The following is a 23,932-nucleotide window of genomic DNA, read 5'->3' as shown; positions in this document are numbered from 1 at the left end:
AGTACTACATATGGGAAACAGTAATCCCAGAGTAACGTATCAACTCTGTGGTACTACACTGACAGTGGTAGAGAATGAAAAGGACCTGGGGGTAATTGTGCAGGCAGATATGAAGTTCTCTGAGCAGTGCAGACGGATTGCAAGAGTAGCTCATGGTATCTTGTCAATGAGATACAGGAATTTTTCTAGCAGGGATAAGGAGGTGATTATTCCCTTGTATAAGGCAATGGTCAGGCCACACTTTGAGTACTGTATACAGGTCTGGAGGCCTCATTTCAAGAAGGATATAGAGCTGCTGGAACGAGTACAGAGAAGGGAAACAAGATTAGTGAATGGAACAAAGGGTTGCTCTTATGAAGAAAGGCTTAAGTTTTGCAAATTACAGTGCTTGAATGGTTTGAGCATGCTCAATGCTGATGGGATTCTTCCTCAGAATAATCACCTGAGAGGGTATAAATTCAAATTGAGGAAAGACAGATGTAGGATAGATGTGTGGAAATTTGCCTTTAGCCAGCGGGTAGTTGGTTGGTGGAACAAACTTCCATCCCTTGTTGTGGAAGTTGATAGCCTAAATAAATTTAAGGGCTCAGCTGGACAGGTATTTTGAACGAATGGAGGGGTGAAAATGGGTGTGTGTGTTTTTTTTTTTTTTTTTTTTGGCTGATGCTGCATAAGCTTGTATTCTTGCATCATATGCCTCTACTAATGCTAATATGGTGCAAGAAAGTCTGAGGGGTTTGCAGCACCAACAAAAAAATAAATAAATACAAATAATAAATAAAATAAAATAAATAAATAATAAAATAACAGAACAAAATAAAATAAATACAATACAAAAGAATAAAATAAAATAATAAAAAAATCCACCTATTTGACTCCCTCCTGCTGTAGATACACTCCAACTGACTTCCTTTCAGTCACCTCACGCTGTCAGCCTCAACCAGCAGTGAAGGCAACTTAGTTAAGTAATCAACAACTTGCTGGCTTAAAGAAAACTTCCTGTAATCCAGTATAAACCTCTTCCCTTGTAATTTGAAATTATGGCCCCTAGTTCTGGAATCATTTATAACAGTGAAAATATCATTCACATTCATTTTACTTTCTCTCCTCAGAGTCTCTTATACCTCAGTCAGTTTTCCTCTAAGGTGCCTTGTTACTAAATTCTGCAGCCAACATATCTGAAGTTGTTCCTTATATGGATGCCTGTTTGCCTGCCAATCCTACCAAGTGCATTGCTCATCTTTGAACCCTTTCAAGAAGCATAACATCATAGTTTAGGTGCAGTGTCCATACTGAAACAGTGTTTCAAGTGCAGTCTTACAACTGTCTTGCACAGTGGTATTATGATATCTCTACAAGACAATGTATGACAAATCCATATCACCTGCACTGCTCAGAGAGCTTCGTATCTAGCTGTATCACAGCTCCCAAATCCCTTCCTTCCTTTACTGTTTTTAATTCAGCCACACAAAAAGTATAAATTATTTTGGGGTTGCCATTCTCCAAGTGTAAGCTCTTGCATTTTTCTGCATTAAAACTTAATGCAGCAAAATGCTGTATTAAGGTTAAAAATGAGATGGTTAGAAAAGCTGCCACTTTTCTAACCATTCCTGAAGTCTATGTCATCCAGAAGAAGTGCTGCTTAAAGCTTATTGTTAAATGCTCTTTATCCCTCTGTTAATAATAACAGCCATATAGCGCAGGAAAAAAGCCACATCAAAAACCTGTGGCAGGGAAGCCACAGGTTTTTGCTGCACTAAAAAAAAAAAAAAAAGTAAATAACATACAAATCATTTACTTCCCTTCTCACATAGGTAACTATCCAGTTGTTGACCTCTGAATTTATTCAAACTCTCATCCTTAACTACTTGCAAAGGCAACCTGTTCCAGCAATCACTAACTCACTAGCTAAAAAAAAAACTTCCTACAATCTAGTCTCTCTTCCTCTTTAATCTAAATTTATATGACCTAGTCATGAAATTCTTTAAAACAACAAAAATTTTGCCTTAATTCATTTTAATAATCCCTCTCAGAGCCTTATAAATTTCAATCAGGTCACCCCTGAGGTACCTGGTTGCCAAACTATGTCCACACAATCGGAGTCTTTAGTCATATTTTCGCCCTTTTCCTGATCTCACCATGCAAGTCGTTCATCTATGGACCCTTTCAAGAAGCTCAATGTCTTTTTTTTTTCAGATGAGGTCTCCATATCTGAGCACAGTATTCCAATTGTGGTCTATGACTTCGATAAATCATAATAGGACACCGTGCACTTTCCTGGCTGCCTGTTTATACTGCTCAGAAAACTTCGTATCTGCCCATATTATAACTCCCAGATCCCTTTCTTTCTCTACTGCTTTTAATTCAACCCCACCATTTGTATAATTTATTTTGGGGTTGCTATTCCCCAAGTGTAAGACCTGGCATTAAAACACAGTTGTCACTTTTCTGACCTTTCTTCCAGCCTGTTCAAGTTGTCTTGAAGGATGTGCTGCTTGGTACTAATCATCAACTACTCTATCAATCTTTACGACATTGTCTGCAAATTTTGACATCACGCCTTCCATTCCTTTGTCAATGTCGTTTATTAAAATCATAAACAACAGTGGTCCAAGAACCAATCCTTGGGAGCCAATAATTCTGATTTCACACCAATCTGAAGAACATCCATTAATCACAACCTTCTCTACCCTGCAGCCACCCAGCAATCCATCTTAGAATTTTTCCAATAATCCCAACATATTCAAGCTTATACAGTAACCTTTCATGAGGGCCCGAGTCAAATGCCTTGCTAAAATCCAAATGTCAAAATAGCCTACTATGTTAGTTAAATACGATTTTCCCTTAACAAAACCATGTTGTGTTTAATTCGGAATAACATCATTTAATAAAATCAAAAACAACAATGATTCCAGTGCTGATCCTAAGGGAGCCCCATTTTCTACATTGACCCAATATAAAGAATAGCCATTAATCATAATGCTCTTTCTCTAATTCTGACACAATTCAGCATATAGAGTAAGTTCTCGAGTGGGACTGAGTCAAATGCATCGCTGAAATCCAAATAAACAATGTCAAAATTATTTCCTACATCCAGTTCATGAATTTCTATCAAAAAAGCTAAACAGGTTTGTTAAACATGATTTTAAATTTACAAAACAATTCTGTATTTCATTTATATCCAAATGATCCTGTACTGCACTCTCTGATTACATGATTTTCACTAGCACTGAAGTCAGACTGAGTGGTCAGCAGTTCCCACTCCACTTTTAGAATTGCCTTTATGTATTGGCAATACACTGGCACTTCTCCAATCCAAGGGAATCTCTACTGAGTCCAGTGATTCCTTCATTATTAACCATAATGGTTTAATGCACTCTCTTGTCGCCTCTATCAAAATTAGTGGATATATGCCATCAACTCCAGGGGCCTTATTCACTTTTCAGAAAAGTTTTTCTGAAAACTTGTTTCCCTTCCCTACGAAGGCCTTTCTTCCATAAATATTAATACAAAATACCTATTCTATTCACCCACAACTGCGTTAGTTGAGACTTTCCCAAGCCCATCGCTCAAGGGTCCAATCTGAGTCATTCTTCTCTTCTTAGTATTCACATATATGAAGAATTCCCTGTACTTTGTTCTCTTTGCAGCAATTTCTCATAATCTGCCTTTGCCAACTTAACCTTTTCTATGTAGGCAGGTACAAGTTTATCTGTAAAAGCAGGGGAGGGGGGGGCATGAATGAATTAATAAAATTTTTGGATATGGTGTACACACAGCAAGAATATACCCAGCTCCTTGATATAACGTAACCTTGACAATATTTCTCACGTACACACTATTTGGACTCGCTCCGGTCATTATCTGGTTTAATAGAGGCAGGAATATTATACATTAGCTGATCTGGAAGCCTCCAGAGAGTTACCAACAAGTTAAGTTAAACTATTTAGCAGCCAGCCTCTGAACACTATTTTAGAGCTGTATCTTCAAAAATGTAAGGAATATAATAACTATCATAACCTCAAAAAGCATCACTCATACTACAAGATGTAAGAAAAGGGTTGCCCCAGCTTTTCTCTGGAAACTAAAAACGGGTTTCACCACATTAAGCTTACAATAAGCATGGATAATATTGCAGTCTAATAAAACTCATCTTCAGTAGATGAAATATTAAAATGTCTGATATATTTCAGCTTCTATTATAACTGGATTTTTTTTATATATATATTAAGAACGATTGCTCATAAAAATCTGTAGATTGTCTTCTTAGAGAAAGTAATCTGAAAAGATTAAAAAAAAACAAAAAAACTGCATATATATCTACATATAAATTTGCAGAAATGGTAATGTCTGGTGAGTGGCTTAAAGGTGTACAGAAAGAATTTTGGGCTCACTCATTTTAAACTTCTAATTTTACTAGACCTGACATCTCCAGTTTCTATAAACTTTTCTATTTTTTTTTTTTTTTTTTTAAATAAAATCAAAACAACCCTGTTTTTTTTTTTTTTTTTTTTTTTTTCACTCTTGGCATTACTTTTCTTCTAAACAACTACTCATTCTGTACAAATCTCAAATGTGTTGCCAAGGATATATTGTTTCCACATCTGGAGTGGTGCCTCCGAAACCTCTCTCAAGCTTCTTGACTTGATTCAAAAGAGGGCAGTCAGGTTAATTAATGACCCATCTTTTGTAAAGTCTCTCCACTCTGTCTCAAAAACATTCAGTTTCTTTTGCATGCTGTTTCTACAGATACTTCCATGGGCACAGTTCTTCTGAATTGGAATCTGTAATTCTTCCACTCTCTTCCAAACCAGTTTTAAGATGTGCTGCAGTCAGCATTTGTTCACTGTACAACTCCAAGCACAAAGAACCAACTTTTCATCTTCCTCATTTATGCCTTCCATTTCTATTTTGTGGAACAACCTTCCTTCCCATGTATTTGCTGAAATACTGTAGTTCACATATTTTCAAGTCTAATGTCAACAAATATCTTCTGTCTTCCCAACCTTCAACTTATACACAGTGCTAATCACTACTGGTTTTAAAACTTGTTTGTGGGTTCACATAATACACACACATTAATCCAACGACTGCAATAATATATCAAATACAATTTTATAAGAGAAATAAATACAGGGTAGGATCAAAAAGTTACAGGAATAATTTTAAAAATATCTGAACACACATAAGAAAAAGTTATTTTATTTGTAGCGGTAATGATTAGCATTTTTTGCAGTAAGTCGCACTTTGCTTGCAGGAGAGCAAAGATTTATTTTTATCTGTTGCTAATGGCAAGTAGAATTAACTTCAATCCACGAGTTAATTAAAAATGTGTTACTTTTAAGCAAACAACATCACTGAAAAGCTTTGTTAATTATATGAGACGTATAATGCTGCTAAAACAGCCTATTATTATTTATTTATTTTTTTTTTTTTTGCCAAAGCAACTAAGGCTATGAGGCATCAGTGTATTGTCATCAGTGCTGGTTTGCTAGCTGATAAACTTATCTGGGAGAGGGGGGGGGGTTAAACTGTGCCAATATGTAAAATTCCTCCAATCTTGACAGAATTTGAACCCAAGTCTTTTCCAACTGGCATCGAAGGGCAACAATCATAACTGCTGAAATACTTTAAAGATCGCTCTTTGAGGTTGTTCTTGTCAGATAGCAGGTGGTATGAATTATGACAGTATCATAAAAAATTCAAGACGACTTGTGAATACTGAGAGTTATACTACTTGAGTTCCTAAAGTAGTTCTCGATTTGCTAAATTCATTTCTATGGCCTTATAAAGCTTTTGCTATAATTAAATACTAGAAGTTTTAACATCTTTATATAAAAGATTTATATTACTAGATTTTATAGCAATCCACACAGAACTGCTTTATTATTCACATGCCATCAAATATATGCACTAACACAACCAGTTATTATGAAAGATTGGTAAGTTTTGAAACAGACTGCCATAACTGTGGTTCATATCTCAAACAAATACCAGAATAGCCTCTTGGTGATATAATCCATACAAACAAGTGCATTTAGGAAACTTGTTTACTAATGGCAGTCAAAAGTCTGCTAGCTGCATAAACATACAGAACAAGACAAGCCTCAATTTACTAAATTTATTCCTAATAACAGAAGCTATATTTAATATAGCTTCTGCTAAATTAAATAATTAAATAATATTTACAGAGCCTTACCCATCCATACGTACATCTACCAGAGATCGGTTTAGAGCTATTCGGTCACTAGCTAAAAGGTTAAATTGATTTAATTTGAACTTTTCATTTTTGAGTGCTTCTTCTTCTTTAGAAATAACTACAGCTTTTCCCATCTCGCCTGGCCAATCAGATGGATTTTTTTGGAGTTCTATAATAAAGATAAGACAGGACAAATAATATATTTGTGGAGACTTCAGAAATATACTCAGATATTAAAACTTTGGGCACATTTTTAATCATAAATTTAAAAACAGAATGCTTACAATGTCAAGTTTATTTTTCATTCAATGCAAATCTAAAAAGACATGATCTGTATAGATTTATATTGAAGAATATCAAAATAAATATCAGGGACATTTTGACTACATTACAGGTAGTTGAAAAACAAGATAAGCATGTGGATAGTAGTGATGATAATGGTGATGTTGCTATTTGGTTTTTAGGAGCATTAGCAACTAAGGCCATATTGCTCTGGGATATGCGGTGGTCATTCCTTGACCTTTCCGCATCCTCCGTATTTGGTGGTGACAGGCTCGAACCCCGGTCTAATCAAGAAGCGTGTGCTACTAATAATATTAAGAGTAGGAGACCGGCAGAATTACTTAACAAGTACAGGTCACTGTTGAACAAAAGCCGAGAATTAGGGTTGAATTTGAAAGTGTCTGCAATTCTGCCCAGACACGATAGGAGGGAGTATATGATGAGAGCCTTGTCGATCAATTCGGCCCTGGAAAGATTGTGCAAGACTCAAGGGGTAGAATTTTTTTCAGCCTGGACTGTACTTGTTAACAGGAGAGATTGCTTCTACAGGGATGGGATACACTTAAATAGAAAGGGTGCAAGAATATTTGCTGATGCTATCGAGGCAGTGTTAGGTGGGTCGGAAAACTGCTAGCTTGGGGGGAGACAAAGACCAATAGATTGACAGTAGCCACTGGCAGAGGTGAAAGATTCTTGCACTGCTTCTATTAGAATGAGCAGAAGCCTGAAAAACAAGATGCATGGTATTTCAGAGACTGCTGGGAGCCATTGCGGTACAAGTAAACACATGGGTTGTGTTAGGGTAGCTAAGAATAGAAACAGGTGCAGGTATACTTGCATGTACACCAATGCTAGGAGTTTAGTAAATAAATTTGATGAATTTGAGGTATTGCTCAAAACATCGAAGGCAGATATTGTTGGGATATCAGAGACGTGGTGTCACACAGATATAAGGGATGCAGAACTGGAATTTGGGGAGTAAAACGTCTACAGAAAGGATAGACAGGATAGAAAGGGAGGAGGGGTTATGTTATTAGTTAAGAAACACATAAAAACCAAGGAAGTGAAGCCAGTCGACATCGCTGGACAGTGCAGTGTGGAGTCAGTTTGGTGTGACATAAACATTGGGAGATCAAAATTGAGAGTAGGAGTGTGCTATAGGCCTAATGACTCTGATGAGTATAATAAGGAACTGTACAGGGAAATAGAGTGGGCCAGTAAATCAGAGTGTCTTATAATGGGAGATTTTAATTTCCCAGATATTGACTGGAATTTGGGGGCTGGTTACTCACACACTAGCAGGACTTTTGTGGATTTATTGGATGATTGTTTTCTACATCAGCATGTTCGGGAGGCAACTAGAGGGAGTAATACTCTTGATTTGATTATCAGCAGTGATTCTTCATGCATTAAGAATCTGCAGATAAATGAACCACTAGGTGGCAGTGATCACAGTGTGCTGAAGTGGGATTTACTCAAAGAGGTAACTACCATTAGGGGTAAAGGGAAGGGTTATTGCTTCCGTAAAGGCGACTACGATGGACTGAGACAGTATTTAAATTCTATACAGTGGGACCAACTGATGATGTTACCAACAGCAAATTCAAAATGGGAAGCATTCAAAGAACTTATCTTGGAAGCTACTAGGCTTTACATACCAACTAAGAAATATTGTTCAAGGTTTAGGCCAAAATGGATGTCGGATGAACTAATGAGGCATATGGCAGAGAAGAAAAATGCATGAGATACATACAAATTAACACATGACACAGAAGCCTATGATAGATACAAGTTGATATGCAACCAAGTTACAAAGGAGGTTAGGCAGGCGAAGGCAGATTACGAGAAATCCTTGGCAAGGGATGCAAAGAAAAACAGCAAAGAGTTCTTTACTTATGTAAACTCTAGAAGGAAGGGGGTGAATCAGATTGGTCCACTTGATATTGATGGGTCAAGTGTTGATGATCCTGCTCAGGTAGCTAACAAACTAAATGAATATTTTGCATCGACATTCACACATGAGGAGTTATTCAGCGAGGGGAATGCCAGAGGTGTATTCAACTCTAGCAGTAAGCTACAGAATCTTGAAATAACTGGGAGTAAAGTGGAGGAGAAACTGTTGAAGATAAACACAAGAAAGGCACCCGGGGTGGATGGGATCTATCCAGTTATATTAAAGGAGGCAGCAAAGGAAGTAAGCAAACCCTTAGCCATAATTATGAGAGCTTCCTTGGACTCAGGGGAGGTACCCATAGACTGGAAATGTGCAAATGTGACCCCAATTCACAAAGGAGGATCAAAGGCTGACACAAGTAATTATAGACCTGTGAGCTTAACTTCTGTTCCAGGAAAATTAATGAAGGCACTGGTTAAAGAAGCACTGCAGGATCATTTAGACAAGACTTCAGTTATAGCTCAGACACAGCATGGTTTTGTTAAGGGGAAGTCTTGCCTGACCAACTTGATTGGATACTATGATGCAGTCACAAAAGAACTGGATGCAGGGAATAACTTTGATATTATATACTTGGATCTTAGAAAGGCTTTTGATACTGTTGCACATGGAAGACTGCTACACAAATTGGAGCAGTGTGACATTGGAGGCAAATTGCTGCTATGGATAAAGGGGTGGTTGAGGGGGAGAAGACAGAGAGTGGTAATCAATGGACACTGCTCATCGTGGACTGATGTTATTAGTGGAGTCCCTCAGGGCTCAGTGTTGGGTCCATTATTGTTTTCTGTATTTATAAATGATATTGATGATGGTATATCGGGCTTAATGTCCAAGTTTGCAGACGATACAAAGGTTGGCAGGGTTGTCAAGGACACTACTGACACTATGCTGCTGCAACAGGACCTGGAAAGGTTGAGCAGATGGGCTGAGAGGTGGCAAATGAAGTTTAACATTGATAAATGTAAAGTACTACACATGGGAAACAGCAACCCCAGAGCAACGTATCAACTCTGTGGTACTACACTGACAGTGGTAGAGAATGAAAGGGACTTGGGGGTGGTTGTGCAGGCAGATATGAAGTTCTCTGAGCAGTGCAGAAGGGCTGCAAGAGTAGCTCATGGAGTATTGTCAATGATATACAGGAATTTTTCCAGCAGGGATAAGGAGGTGATTATTCCATTGTATAAGGCGATGGTCAGGCCACACCTAGAGTACTGTATACAGGTCTGGAGGCCTCATTTCAAGAAGGATGTAGAGCTGCTGGAACGAGTACAGAGAAGGGCAACAAGATTAGTGAATGGAACAAAGGGGTGCTCTTACGAAGAAAGGCTTAAGTTTTGCAAATTACAGTGTCTGGAGACTAGGCACCAGCGAGGTGATCTGATAGAGGTGTATAAAGCCTTGAATGGTTTAAGCATGCTCAATGCTGATGGGATTCTTCCTCTAGCTCAGAAAAATCACCTGAGAGGGCATAAATTCAAATTGAGGAAAGACAGATGTAGGATAGACGTGCGGAAATTTGCCTTTAGCCAGCGGGTGGTTGGTTGGTGGAACAGACTTCCATCCCTTGTGGTGGAGGTTGATAGCCTAAATAAGTTTAAGGCTCAGCTGGACAGGTATTTTGAACGAACAGAGGGGTGAAGTGGAAGTGGGTTTTTTTTTTTTTTTTTTTTTTTGGCTGATGCTGCATAAGCTTGCTTTCTTGCATCAAATGCCTCTACTAATGCTAATGCTACGCACTGCTGCTCCTTCCTGCCTGACTACGGAGGCGCCTGAGTATCCATTAATTTATATCAAAGTCTAAACAGGCTGAATCTATTAGTGATAATAAACAAAGGAAATCCCTTAATACAGAAAGAAATCACTGCTGACATTGGCCAAACCATAAATTATTCACAACTTATACCACTCTAACAACATTTTGGTTTATGAAGTGAAACCTGCTGTCATTCAAAATCTAAATACTACATGGAAATATTTTGCCACCTATATCCTACCTCACTCGTTATATGCAGCACTAATCTGGTCTTTCACCTTGAAACTGCCCTTCAGCCTATCATGTCAGCCAAATATTTTCTAAACAGATGGTAAATGCCAAGCTTGAACATGCTTATTTTGTCATCTCGACATCAACAGTACTGTTTGCTGGAAATACAAAGTGATTCAGTGTTTTGTAACTCTGATCACTGGCCAAAGTAATGTCCTTAATATCTGGGACTTTCTTCAGTAGCAAATTCCACACTCTGTCTCTTCAGTCTAAACTCCAAAATAAACAGATCTGATTCTTCATTTTTATCAATAACTTCCATTAAGCTATCCCCCTAATTTGATCTTGACCCAGATGTCTGGATTCATGAAAGGTGTACAGAAAAAGCATTTCAGATTCACACACATCAAATTTTTAACTTTTGAAGACTTCTTATCTCCAGTTTCATTGGGCTTGTTAAACAGGCAGTTCCAGCTTTACAAGTTTTCACTTTATGAGTTCTTGGATTTAAGATGTTTTTTTTTTTTTTTTTTTTTTTTTTTAAGTATTAAGTATCAACAAAATTGAAAATATGATCATTAACTGCCAATACATAAATGCTAAGCATGCATAAATAAGGCATTTCACACAACTCATGTAGCTATACAATACAGTACTACTGTGTGCATCTGTTTGTTCAGGTAGATGAGAGCATCTCACTGACTCACATAACATAAAGTAGTTACCACACTGATGTTACAAAGAGTAATGTATTGCTCTTCATTTTCACTGTCTTGTCTTATTTCAAATTTATCCCACTTATTAATACTGTACAGTATGCCAAAACTAAGTAATGCTACGGAGGGCAATGTTAATAAAAAGAAACAAGGAAGAGGAATAATATTGGGGAAAAAAAATGAGATCATAAGCAAACATGCAGCCAGAACTACTGTTAAAGATCTTTGTGCGAAATGCTATCGTGAAATTTATAAAGAAAAGAGAAGACTGTCTTGGAAACAATCGACACTTGAAGTATTTCTGAAGGAGAAGACGACTTCCATGTGCTTCCAACAAACAAACAATGAGTGCCAAGCCGAGTGTTGAACCAACAATGAGTGATGAATGATCAACAAGTAAGGAACCATCAAGGAGTGTGCATTTAGTCAATGATGATGAATAAACATTCTTTAACATTTGTATGACACATAACATTTCTTTATTATTATAATTTGCTTGATTTCATTTCTTTGGATAAATCATTGTTTAAGCATAAACTATTATTTTGTTGACCTTTATTTAACATTACTATGATAAAATTTCATTGTTGAGAACGTAACCCCTGTTTTTAACATTACATCTATGGGAAATAAATTCCCACTTTATGAGTTTTTGCTTTACAGGTGTGTACTAGGAACGAATTAACTCGTAAAGTCGGGAACTACCTGTATTTTACTGTATTCCTTAGTTAAAGCCATATTTACCTATTTCATATGTTGTTATTATTATCACTTAATTTATGTAGATCTCTCTAGCTTGGCTGTACTGAGGTATTTGCCTTTACTTTATTGGATGGCAATAAATGATTTTATATATATATATATATATATATATATATATATATATATATATATATATATATATATAATATTAAGGGTAATATAAAGAACCATTAGAATAAGCAAATCAATCCAATAATAATACCATCAGGGACCTAAGAAAACGCAAAAAAAAAAATTATCGCTTTTTACCGACAATCTAGATGACTTCAACTGGGGCCAACCACCCAGAATGAAGGCAAAAAACAACAAGAGGTTCTCTGTTTCTGTGATGATCAATATATGCTAAGTAATTTAAATCTAAACCAAATATAAACCAGTATAGGCTGAATGTAAATTGAAAGATGATAATAAAAGTTAAGAAAATTTAGAAATATTAGAATCAAAGGTAAGAAATATAAGTAAAATATAAAAGTAAGCATATATTAATCATCGTTGACCCGACAGAGAACGTAATGTAATGATTAAAATAAGATTAAATATATAATACACACTACATATTGACCGTATCTAGGACATAATGTAATAGTCGTCAAAATAATATGTGGTGCCCCCTATGTGATGGATATGGTAAAAATAAATAATTAAATTAACGCATAGAGAAACATGCAGACAGTAAGAAGAAAAACTAAAGGAGTAGGAATAATAGAACCTGAACTCCACAAAGGCGAAAAATAGTAGTATAGATAAGAAATAGTTTCTCCTACGTCCTCGGATTGCCCTAATAATTTCGGAGAAATAAAAATAAAGAGTGTAGGACAGTTTAAAGACATTACAAGATATAAGTTGTGGCTCGGGTATGCCCGGGATCGCAAACCCGTTCCTATAGTAGGACCCTGAGCTGAATTTGCATGTTATCTCAGCGTGAACATAAGTAAATTTAAATGAATTTAACTATATATTAACTATATATTAAAAAAAAAAAAAAAAAAAAAAAAAAAAAATGATACACTAATTTGCAAGCCGGTGGGTACAAGTTTTCTATGCCGTAAGACACCAAGAATGCAAAGTGTATCCTATTTACATATATACATGGCACTAAATATAACGATTATATTGAAAATTATATTAAAACAATAGGTTCAGAAAACAAATTTTTGAAATTAATTATGTTTATCGCTTTCCTGAAATGATATTTTAGGTAAGCGATAGGGAAATTATTATTGATCAACCTGCCGTACAACGCTGTTAAGCCCGCTGAACAATTTTTATTACTATTGCAGATATGAGCAATCCTTAGACATTGCGATAAAATTATATTAGCATGCACTGATTTTGATATATTAGATTTCCAATTTGTAAGGCTGACTACGTTAAAATTAAATGCATCTCTTTTATTATATATGTTTACGTCTATATTATTATTATGGAATATTTCTATATGAAGATCCAGATAATTTGCTATAGTATCGGAACTATTAGTTCCGATACTATAGCACGTGTTTGCCACAAACCTTCATTTCATAGATACGTGGATCCTAACCATAATCACATTATAACCGGCAATTTAGATATAATCCCATATCCCGAACTTAGAGATATTTTATCACTGGGTTTTAAATTTCGACCTAATTTACCTATTAATAAATCTAACTTTAAAAAATTGTTATATCTAGATTTACTTAAATACTGCATAAGATCAGCATACAACCATAATATACCGGTTGAAGCATACCACATGTGGTTATTTACAATGCTTAATATCATATCTAGCAAATATAATCAATTGAAATTCATACAGGATAATCTATATAATACCAAATTAATAAATAGGCAGCTCAAAGATATACATGAACATTTTGTAATTACTCCCGTTGACAAAGCTGCTTGTAATTATGCAATCATATGTAAATCATATTATATAGAAATTTTAAAAAATGAACTACAGTCTAGCCATACATATAAACAGATAACATCTTCCTCTAATATAATAATCAAAAAATTAATTTCATTGCATAAAAAATTAAAGTTAAAGTATAATAACCTAAATTATCCATTTATATATGGCATACCCAAATTTCATAAAACACCGATTGCTTTTAGATTCATAACATCATGTAGAGATAGTGATGTTAAATTTCCCTGAAAAACGTTAGAAAAGCTACTTAAAATTATATTAAATAACTTAAATAAAACTATTATAATAAATAATAACTTACCTATTATAAATGCTCTAAAAAATAACAATATTCATCAAATACAAAACATTTGACTTTAACAGTCTATTTACGAGCATTAATCTTGATAACTTAAGTCGTCCTCCAGAAACTATATTTAGAAAATAAAAATGCCATAAAGGTTGATTTAACCTATTGGGATTCTCTAATAAAATTATGCAACTTTAATAATTATGTATATGATGGAACATCGTTATACCTACAAGTGACTGGCACCCCTATGGGAAGTCCAGCATCAAGCATAAACGCAAACCTTTATCTACATTATACAGAAAGAGAATTCCAAGATAACCTACTTATATATAGATACGTAGATGATATGTGTTTTTAATTGTCCACATTTTGTCCAGGATTACAGTAAATTATATCCAGTAGAACTTGTATTGGAAAAAACTAATAGTTCCGATACTATAGCAAATTATCTGGATCTTCATATAGAAATATTCCATAATAATAATATAGACGTAAACATATATAATAAAAGAGATGCATTTAATTTTAACGTAGTCAGCCTTACAAATTGGAAATCTAATATATCAAAATCAGTGCATGCTAATATAATTTTATCGCAATGTCTAAGGATTGCTCATATCTGCAATAGTAATAAAAATTGTTCAGCGGGCTTAACAGCGTTGTACGGCAGGTTGATCAATAATAATTTCCCTATCGCTTACCTAAAATATCATTTCAGGAAAGCGATAAACATAATTAATTTCAAAAATTTGTTTTCTGAACCTATTGTTTTAATATAATTTTCAATATAATCGTTATATTTAGTGCCATGTATATATGTAAATAGGATACACTTTGCATTCTTGGTGTCTTACGGCGTAGAAAACTTGTACCCACCGGCTTGCAAATTAGAGTGTATCATTTTTTTTTTTAAATATATAGTTAATATATAATTAAATTCATTTAAATTTACTTATGTTCACGCTGAGATAACATGCAAATTCAGCTCAGGGTCCTACTATAGGAACGGGTTTGCGATCCCGGGCATACCCAAGCCACAACTTATATCTTGTAATGTCTTTAAACTGTCCTACACCCTTTATTTTTATTTCTCCGAAATTATTAGGGCAATCCGAGGACGTAGGAGAAACTATTTCTTATCTATACTACTATTTTTCGCCTTTGTGGAGTTCAGGTTCTATTATTCCTACTCCTTTAGTTTTTCTTCTTACTATCTGCATGTTTCTCTATGCGTTAATTTAATTATTTATTTTTACCGTATCCATCACATAGGGGGCACCACATATTATTTTGACGACTATTACATTATGTCCTAGATACGGTCAATATGTAATATGTATTATATATTTAATCTTATTTTAATCATTAAATTACGTTCTCTGTCGGGTCAACGATGATTAATATATGCTTACTTTTATATTTTACTTATATTTCTTACCTTTGATTCTAATATTTCTAAATTTTCTTAACTTTTATTATCATCTTTCAATTTACATTCGGCCTATACTGGTTTATATTTGGTTTAGATTTAAATTACTTAGCATATATTGATCATCACAGAAACAGAGAACCTCTTGTCGGTTTTTGCCTTCATTCTGGGTGGTTGGCCCCAGTTGAAGTCATCTAGATTGTCGGTAAAAAGCGATAATAATATATATATTTTTTTTTTTTTTTTTTTTGCGTTTTCTTAGGTCCCTGATGGTATTATTACTGGATTGATTTGCTTATTCTAATGGTTCTTTATATTATCCTTAATATTATAGACATTATGGGTGTATTGCATGATTGCTTGCAACTGCATTGACTCAAATATTATTTACATATTAGTTACAGTTATTGTCGTTTTAACTTTCTTTACTTTTTTATCAATATATATATATATATATATTTATTTATAAGAATTATTGCATTATTAAAAGATCATTTTGGTAGAAGAATTATCAGTGTGTGTGTGTGTGTGTGTGTGTGTGTGTGTATATATATATATATATATATATATATATATATATATTATTTGACATAATTATTATGTCAAATAAATAAGCTTTCCTTCATATTACTATAAAAGATTACTGTTAAGGAATTATGTGAAAAAGGCTGTATCTAGGCCCAAAAGATGTTACATGAATAAAGAGAACAATCCAAATAGATAATGAATGTGACCCAAGATCTGCTTTCCTCCACTATTCATAATTTCATTACTTGAATTAGAGCTGTTATAGAACAGAGGAATGCTCAGCAACATTTGTTGCAATGTAAATTGAGGCTCCACAATAAAACTTGATTATTATGTTTTCTTATATACAGATTAATATGTACGTCAAAAAAAACCTACATATTTTTATATTAACTTAGTTTATGGTTCCTATGGTATATTGAAGGCAAAATTACTGTAAGCAAAACTGCAACAAAGAAAGTTCTAATTGGTGATTGAGGCACACACACACACACACAACATGGCACAACAGAACTTTACATGCATATATTTTTTTTTTTTTTACAGGAAAAAACAAAAAGTTCTCACCTACTGGATTCCAGACTTTAAAGAATCCCCTAGGGGCTTTTGGCGATTTTGTAAAAGGCACTTCATCATCAAGTTTCATAGCTCTTCTCATCCTTCCAGTTCTATCACAGCCAGTATTTCCTATACAGTCAGTATAATACATAAGAAGACCAACTCCTACCATCAGCCACACCAGAGATGTAGCCAATATTATTTTACATGTGTGCAGTCTTATCCGCCGCATTATTAACTGCTTCAACAGGAGAAAGCTTATGCTTATGTTACCTTTCCGACATTGAAAATTACAGTTTAAGCGTGTATGTGGATACAATTAATTTTCTAGTTTAGAATAACCATATATACAACACATCATTGGCATGTACAGATTTTCCTAAGAATTGTTTTAAAAACTATGCAATTTGTTGCTGCATGATTTGAAATTGATCATCTTTGGCTTTTTTTTTTTGGACTGAACAGATTGGTGATGGAAGGAAAACAAGTCTGCACATCTGAAAAAAAATAATAATAATAATTAAATTTTAAAAAATAACACACATAATTAGTTCAAACAAAAGTATATCATTATCTAATGTGTAAATCTTTAACACATTTCTAAGATGGAATATTTTTTAAAATTTGAAAGAACACTACATTTTTAATTTAACATTAAAAGCAAAATTAAATGCGGGGAATTTTCACTGAAATCTTCACTTTCACTTAAACCATAATTTTTTTACTTTCTTCTTTCACATAGCTAATTCAATAGAACTGTACCCTGCTCCTTAGAGAAACAGTTGGCATAATTATGTCAAAAAACAGGCTAGGGCAGATAGTTTTTATTCACAGCTGCACGCACTTTTATTCATATCCAATCATTTAATCTTGCTTATAAAAGCTACTCCAGTAAGATATTACCTATGTCATAACTTAAGTAATCACTTGAATGTTTACTTGAAAATATTCCCCCCCCCCCATGAATTCCTCCATCAAATATATGGCATCACTTCCAATTAATACATTATTGCAAAGTGCTTTAAAAGTCTCATGATGTTATTTCAGATTCTGCATTGCTGTAAAATGCTTTTACAAATCTCATAACAGTTCCAGTTTATATTACTTGTTGGGGTGGGGTCAGTTCAATGATAAACTGAAACTGTTGAATGTATCAAATAAGTATTTTCCTTCATATTAACTATGAAGTATGAATAAAAAGTTCAGGGCCTGAACTAATATTTGGAAATGAAGCTAACCGGCTATTCAGATTGAACTCCTTGACACTGCATACATTTATTCATTCAAATGCTTTTGCAACTTCTGGAATGAAATTCCCGATGGGCTTCTTTTGGAATTGTTAATAGTTCTGGTGCCAAATTCTGAATGATTTCCTTAGTCATTGTAAGTCTGTGATCTTCCAAGGGGGCTTTAAGCTTGAAGGAACATTACAGGCAACTAAATGCAGTGAATATTGTGTGTGTGTGTGTGTGTGTGTGTGTGTGTGTGTGTGATGGCACATACATAAGCTTCTGTGGATATAGTGAATGGGGGAAGGGACCATAGTGCTAAAATGCTGCACAACAAATTCTTCAATGGAAAGCACAAATTGTGCAGAGGTGTGGTCATGATGCAAGTTGAAATTCCCAAAAGCCCACTTTTCTGACTGTTTTCTTCAAAAAGCATCATACAATTTCCATAAGACATTTTTAAAAATGTTTTATGGAAATAAAAAAATAAAATAAAACTGTTTTATGGTATTCCTGATTTACTGTTTGACCATGCAGGAAAAATTCATAATGAGTAATAAGATAAGCATGAATAAATAAAATAATCATGCTCAATAACATAAGCACATGCTTCGTTATTTCATTGAGATTGCCGTGCTTTTTTATTTATTTATTTTTTTTTTTTTTGAGTCTTGGGAAAGGCAGGCCTTTGCTTCTGGGTCACAGCCATACACCCACAATTTTTCACCAATAATGATGGGAGAAACAAGTGTAGGTCAGCAGTAGCACAGTGCCAAAGATCCTGACATACAAGAACTTGCCACACCCTGTGATCAGTTAGGATGTGGGACACAAACTTGGCTGTAATGTAACACATTCCCAAATCTTGTGTTAAAATAGATAGACATAACCTACAAGAAATACCCAGATAAGTTTGGTAATCATGTCATATAATAAAATTATCTATTTATAATTGTATATTTTATCCATATCTCCTTTTAAAATAGTTTTCTGGTATTCTGTGAGGATCAGACCAATTTGTACTGCAGGCTGTTCTATTCTTTCCAATTCACTTTGGGTATATGCTGCTGCATAAAAAAAAAAAAATGCACATTAACTGATTTTCCAGATTTTCATCTGTTATTGAAGCTCGAGATTTACGTTTAATAAATTTCATTTTTGAAAAGAAAGTTTCACAAACATATGTAGATCCGAAGGGGGGCTCAATTTTTTGTGCAAAAAATCTTAATTTGGGATACTTTTCTGCTGTCACATAGGGGTTGTAAAAGTTGATTTTTGATGTTGTGGTGTGAATGAGTTTCAACTCATTGTTGCACTGTAAATCAATTACTTTCATCTGCAGAGTGTTCGGTTCGAAGAAGGGAAGGAGTGGTGGAGATTCAGGGAAGTACAGCTGGTCTAGTATTATATTTCTTGTTATTTATTGTGCCTAGTGCAGCTAGTGAATGATTTCCCACTGATGTAGTCAGTAGTATGAAAATTATCTGGCAGGCTGCCTGCTGGCCTTGTTTTAACATTATAGAAATTTGTAGACAATTCTAGAGTATTTTGCAATAATATAAATGGAGGAGTAAGAATTGTAATTTATAAAATCAAATGTCCTTCATTCAGAAAGAGTGTTTGGTGTAAGTTTTGGGTGTTTTGTGATAAACATGGAACTGAGCGTTGAAAAAAAAAGTGCTATTATAACTCTGTATAAAATTACTCTGAGAGAAGTATTGGTAAAAAACTAGGTGTTTCATTTAAATTAGTACAAACTACAATTTGACAATTCAAAGAGACTGGAAGTTTAAAGGACAAACCGCATGTAACAAGGGAAGAACAAGATACTGATTTTAAATGCAACCAACAATTTACTGCACCTGAAATCCATGATGAGTTCAATAGGAAGAGAGAAACTCCCATGACTGCATCCAATGTAGAACTTTATCTTAAACAAGCAGGACTTCATAGTCATGTAGCAGTCCAAAAACCCTTATTCAAACCAAAAAATCAAAAGAAACAGTTTGTTTCAGCTAAGAACCATCAAGATTATACAAATGAAGAATATAAAAATATACAGATAAATACAAATTTGAAATTTTTGGATCCAAACAGTTTGTGTGAGATGAACAACTGAAAAATGAAATGGTACCACACTCTTTACTGCCTACAGTCAAACAGTGGTGGTTCCATCATGATCTGGTGTCTTCTGTTTTTCTGGAGTAAGTGGCAACATCAGAATTGAAGGAATTTTAAGAAAAGGTTATAAAAACATTCTTGAACATAATGCAATATCCTCTGGACTTCAACTTTGTGAAAGAAATTTTACATTACACAAGATAATGACCTGAAGCACAGCTCTAATTTGTGCAAGCTTTCTAGCAACTAAACAACAGGAGGCCGTGGGATAGGGGGATTGCAAATTATGGTGTCATCATCATCAGCCATTTTCAATCCACTGCAGGATGAAGGACTCTCCAGCAACTTTCCAGTTCCTTCCGTTTTGAGCACTGGCCATCCATTTACTACCCAGAAACTCATGAATTTCATCTATCCATCTCTGACTTTGTCTTCCAGGTTTTCTTCTAGCTCCTCTTGGATACCATTCTGTTATTTTCTTAGTCCATCTGTCATCATGTCTTCGAGCTATGTGTCCTGGCCAAGACCATTTTAGTTCTTTAGTTTTGATAAGAATGTCCTTTACTTGAGTTTGCTGCCTAATCCATGTGTTTCTCTTCTTATCTAACAGTCTGATTCCCAATATAATTTGTTCCATTCTTCGCTGTGTAGTTCTTAGCTTCTCTTCCATTCTTTTGGTGAGTGCCCAAGTTTCACTTGCATAAGTCATGGTGGGGAGTATACATTGATTCATTATTTTACGTTTCAGACAAACTGGGATATTGCTCTTCAGTATGTGATTATATTTCCTGAATGCTATCCATCCAAAATTTATTCTTCTCTTGACTTCCAGCCATTTATCATTATTACAGCTAATGACTTGTCCCAGATAAGTATATGACTCCACCTTTTCAATTACTGCTCCTTCAATCATTATTTCCCTTTCCGTGGCATACTTGTTCATCATTACTTTTGTTTTAGCCATATTCATCTTTAGTCCAAAATCCTTACTAACTGTGCATAACTGATTAAGATTTTCCTCTAATTCTTTGGGATCGTGGCTTATAACTACAATGTCATCTGCAAATCGTAAATGGTTTAGGTACTCTCCGTTCACATTGACTCCTTTCTGTGACCAGTCTAATCCTCTGAAAGCTTCCTCAAGGGCAGCAGTAAACAGCTTCGGAGATATTGTGTCTCCTTGTTGAACTCCTTTCTCGATTTTAAATTTGCTACTGTCTTTGTCTAGTCTAATAAAGGAGCTAGCACTCTCATATATTTTCTTCAAAATCATAATATATGGAGTATCTATGCCTTTTCATAATCCACAAATGCCAGGCATAATGGTGTTTTATATTCATTTGCTTTCTCCATTAGATGTGATATTACGTGAAGGTGATCCATAGTTGAGAATCCTGTCCTAAAGCCAGCTTGCTCTTTCGGTTGATTCTCATCAAGTATTCTTTCTAATCTGTTAGTAATGACCCTTGTGAACAACTTGTAGATGTAAGATAACCAGCTAATTGGTCTATAATTTCCAATTTCTGATTTATCTCCTTTCTTATGCAGCAAAAGTATGATTGCATTATTCCACTGCTTAGGCACTTTATGAAGAGCCTTGCCAGTTTTTGTGTTATGTCTCTTCCTCCCAATTTTAACAACTCTACAGTAACTTCATCTTCCCCCGGGGCTTTCCGATTCTTCATTTTCTTCAATACATGTTCTACCTCATCAGGAAGAATATCGGGTATGTCATATGTGTTGCTACTTTGCAATCCATCTTCCCCAATGCTGGTATCATTCCCTCGCTCCTTGTATAATTCTCTATAGTAGTCTTCTGCTATTTGAATTATGCTTTCTCTGCTGTTTATAAGTACACCATCGCTATTCTTCAATTTCAGTATCATTTGTCTTTCTGTATTACTGCTCATGGCTGCTGATTTAAATCCTTTGTTTTCCCTTAATGCTTGTTCTACTTTTCTTGTGTTAAATCTTCTTATGTCCTCTCTGAGTCTCTTTCTAATGGCTTTGCATAACTCAGTATACTCAATTTTCTTCCTGTCAGTGTTTTTCTTGCTCTTCATTTGTCGTCTTCAGTTCATCATGACAAGTGTTTCTTGACTAATTTTTTCTTCTTTGGATTTCTGTTTTCCTATAGGTTTCTTGGGCTTTATCACTTTCAGAAAGTTGTAATATTCCTCATCGATATCTTGGTCCTGAGCAGTCTGCAGAAGCTCAAACTTGTTTTTAAGTTCCAGTACATACTGCTTTTTCTCCTCCTCTGTTATCTCAAAGACCTTTGTATTATTTACTCGAGTCAGTTTTTTCCTTTCCTACATCTATATCAAGTGTACATCTTACAATTCTGTGATCACTTCCAACATTTACCTTATTCAGGACGGTAACATCATTCACAATATATCTTCTGTTAGTGTGTTATCCTGTGTGTTATCAGACACTCAGCCTAAAAAAAATTATAGTGTAGTTGCCCCCCAACTGCCTGACAAACCCAATAGGGCTTTTATGGGATCATCTAGAGTCTTGACTAACATAACCAAACAAAGTCTTCTGAGGATGGGAAGACTTCACAAAAGTCTTCCTACAAAATTTATAGGGAACTTTGCAGATTGTTCTGTCCAATTACGTTAGTCAAGACACTATTATAAAAATTAATCACCAGAATGCCACTTCTGTGTAAGGCAGTGATAAACTGTCATGGAGGATATTTTAATAAAAACTCTGTATAGTTGTTAATATTAATCATTTTAATATTTTTTGCTGTAAATTTTTCAATGCTTAATGAAAAATCTTAAAATACTTTGTGTGTGTTTTTTTTTTTTTTTTTACATTGCCACAGCTAATTTAAAAAAAATTAACTAAACTGTTGTCATATATGCTGTGATTCCAAACTTTTAGGGGAGTGTACATATTTAAGCAACATTATAAAGACAGTTAGACATCGTTGTGTTTCCAAGACTAATGTAGAAAAAGAAACACTAAATATACAATGAAACTAATGCAGAAAATTAATGCTAAAATTATGATTACACTTATAAAGGTGGGATTCTGCTATCTGAATACCAATATAGTATTCATACTATATTAGTATTCAGGTAGCAGAATACCCGAAAAATCAAAATAAAAGAAAGAAAGAAACAAAGCAATACACCCCCAGCAGTACAAATGCAAAACCTCTCACCCAAGGAAAAGTACCCTCATACCCACTGAAGTATGAGTGTCACTTTCACAATAAATGAAATTTATTGTGAAATGAGTTGAGCAAACTGGGTTTGCAAAAACCTACGTTCAGAAAGGGGCTATGTCCAACATGTACAATAACTTTATATTACTTCTCTAACTTGATACTTTGCCCAGACTTAATTGTCTACTTCATTTACTGGGCAATCTCACATATTGTGGATATATCTCGTCACTGGGTTGTTGAGGCCTTTACACAATGCCTACTTGCCCTGATGGAATCCCAAATAGGATATTGAAACCTAGATCTGGGTAGTGGCATACACTTTAAATAGAAAGCAATATACTTTTTCATCAGAGCAAGGCTTTTTATTTATAGTGTAGTATGAAGGCAACTCACGGCAAAGTGCCTCCACAATACAAGATCAATGCACTAAGTAGAAAACCCAGTTTGCTCAAAGCCATGTCAGAAAAAGGCTATGCCTGATGTGTACAATGACTTTATATAGCTTGCATAGCTTTACATGTTTGCTCTTGATTTAATTATATACCTGAATTTGATTAACTGAAGAATCAAGGATGAAAAGATGCAGATACTATTGGATACATCAAGGAATAAAACCCAGCAAGATAATTAAAACTGATTCCTACGTTTTGGCCACATTAGGAATCAGAAATAGCTTTGTATTGCAAACTGAGGCATCACTAAATTAGATTAAAATCAACATCAAACTTTTTCAAATCATATTATCCTCTCTTTCCAGGGCTCTTCCTCTATTCTCG

The 23,932-nt window shown here is 34.6% G+C and overlaps 1 protein-coding gene across 1 annotated transcript in view; it reads right to left on the bottom strand.

The window, feature by feature from the left end:
- Nucleotides 1-17,049, bottom strand: part of LOC150079440 (polypeptide N-acetylgalactosaminyltransferase 13-like) — a 111,892-nt gene extending 94,843 nt beyond the window's left edge. Inside the window, exons 1-2 of the mRNA XM_090383718.1 lie at nt 16,632-17,049; nt 6,200-6,368 (exon numbers count right to left, since the gene is read on the bottom strand). Coding sequence (XP_090239844.1) covers nt 6,200-6,368; nt 16,632-16,854 — 392 coding nt within the window. The 5' untranslated portion in view covers nt 16,855-17,049. The remainder of the gene's footprint in view (nt 1-6,199; nt 6,369-16,631) is intronic.
- Nucleotides 17,050-23,932: the final 6,883 nt, after the last annotated feature.

This window comes from Mastigoproctus giganteus, chromosome 10 (genome assembly GCF_048544385.1).
Source record: "Mastigoproctus giganteus isolate SK-2022 chromosome 10, ASM4854438v1, whole genome shotgun sequence".
Classification (NCBI taxonomy): Eukaryota; Metazoa; Arthropoda; class Arachnida; order Uropygi; family Thelyphonidae; genus Mastigoproctus; species Mastigoproctus giganteus.
This window is presented reverse-complemented; position numbering and strand designations above follow the sequence as displayed.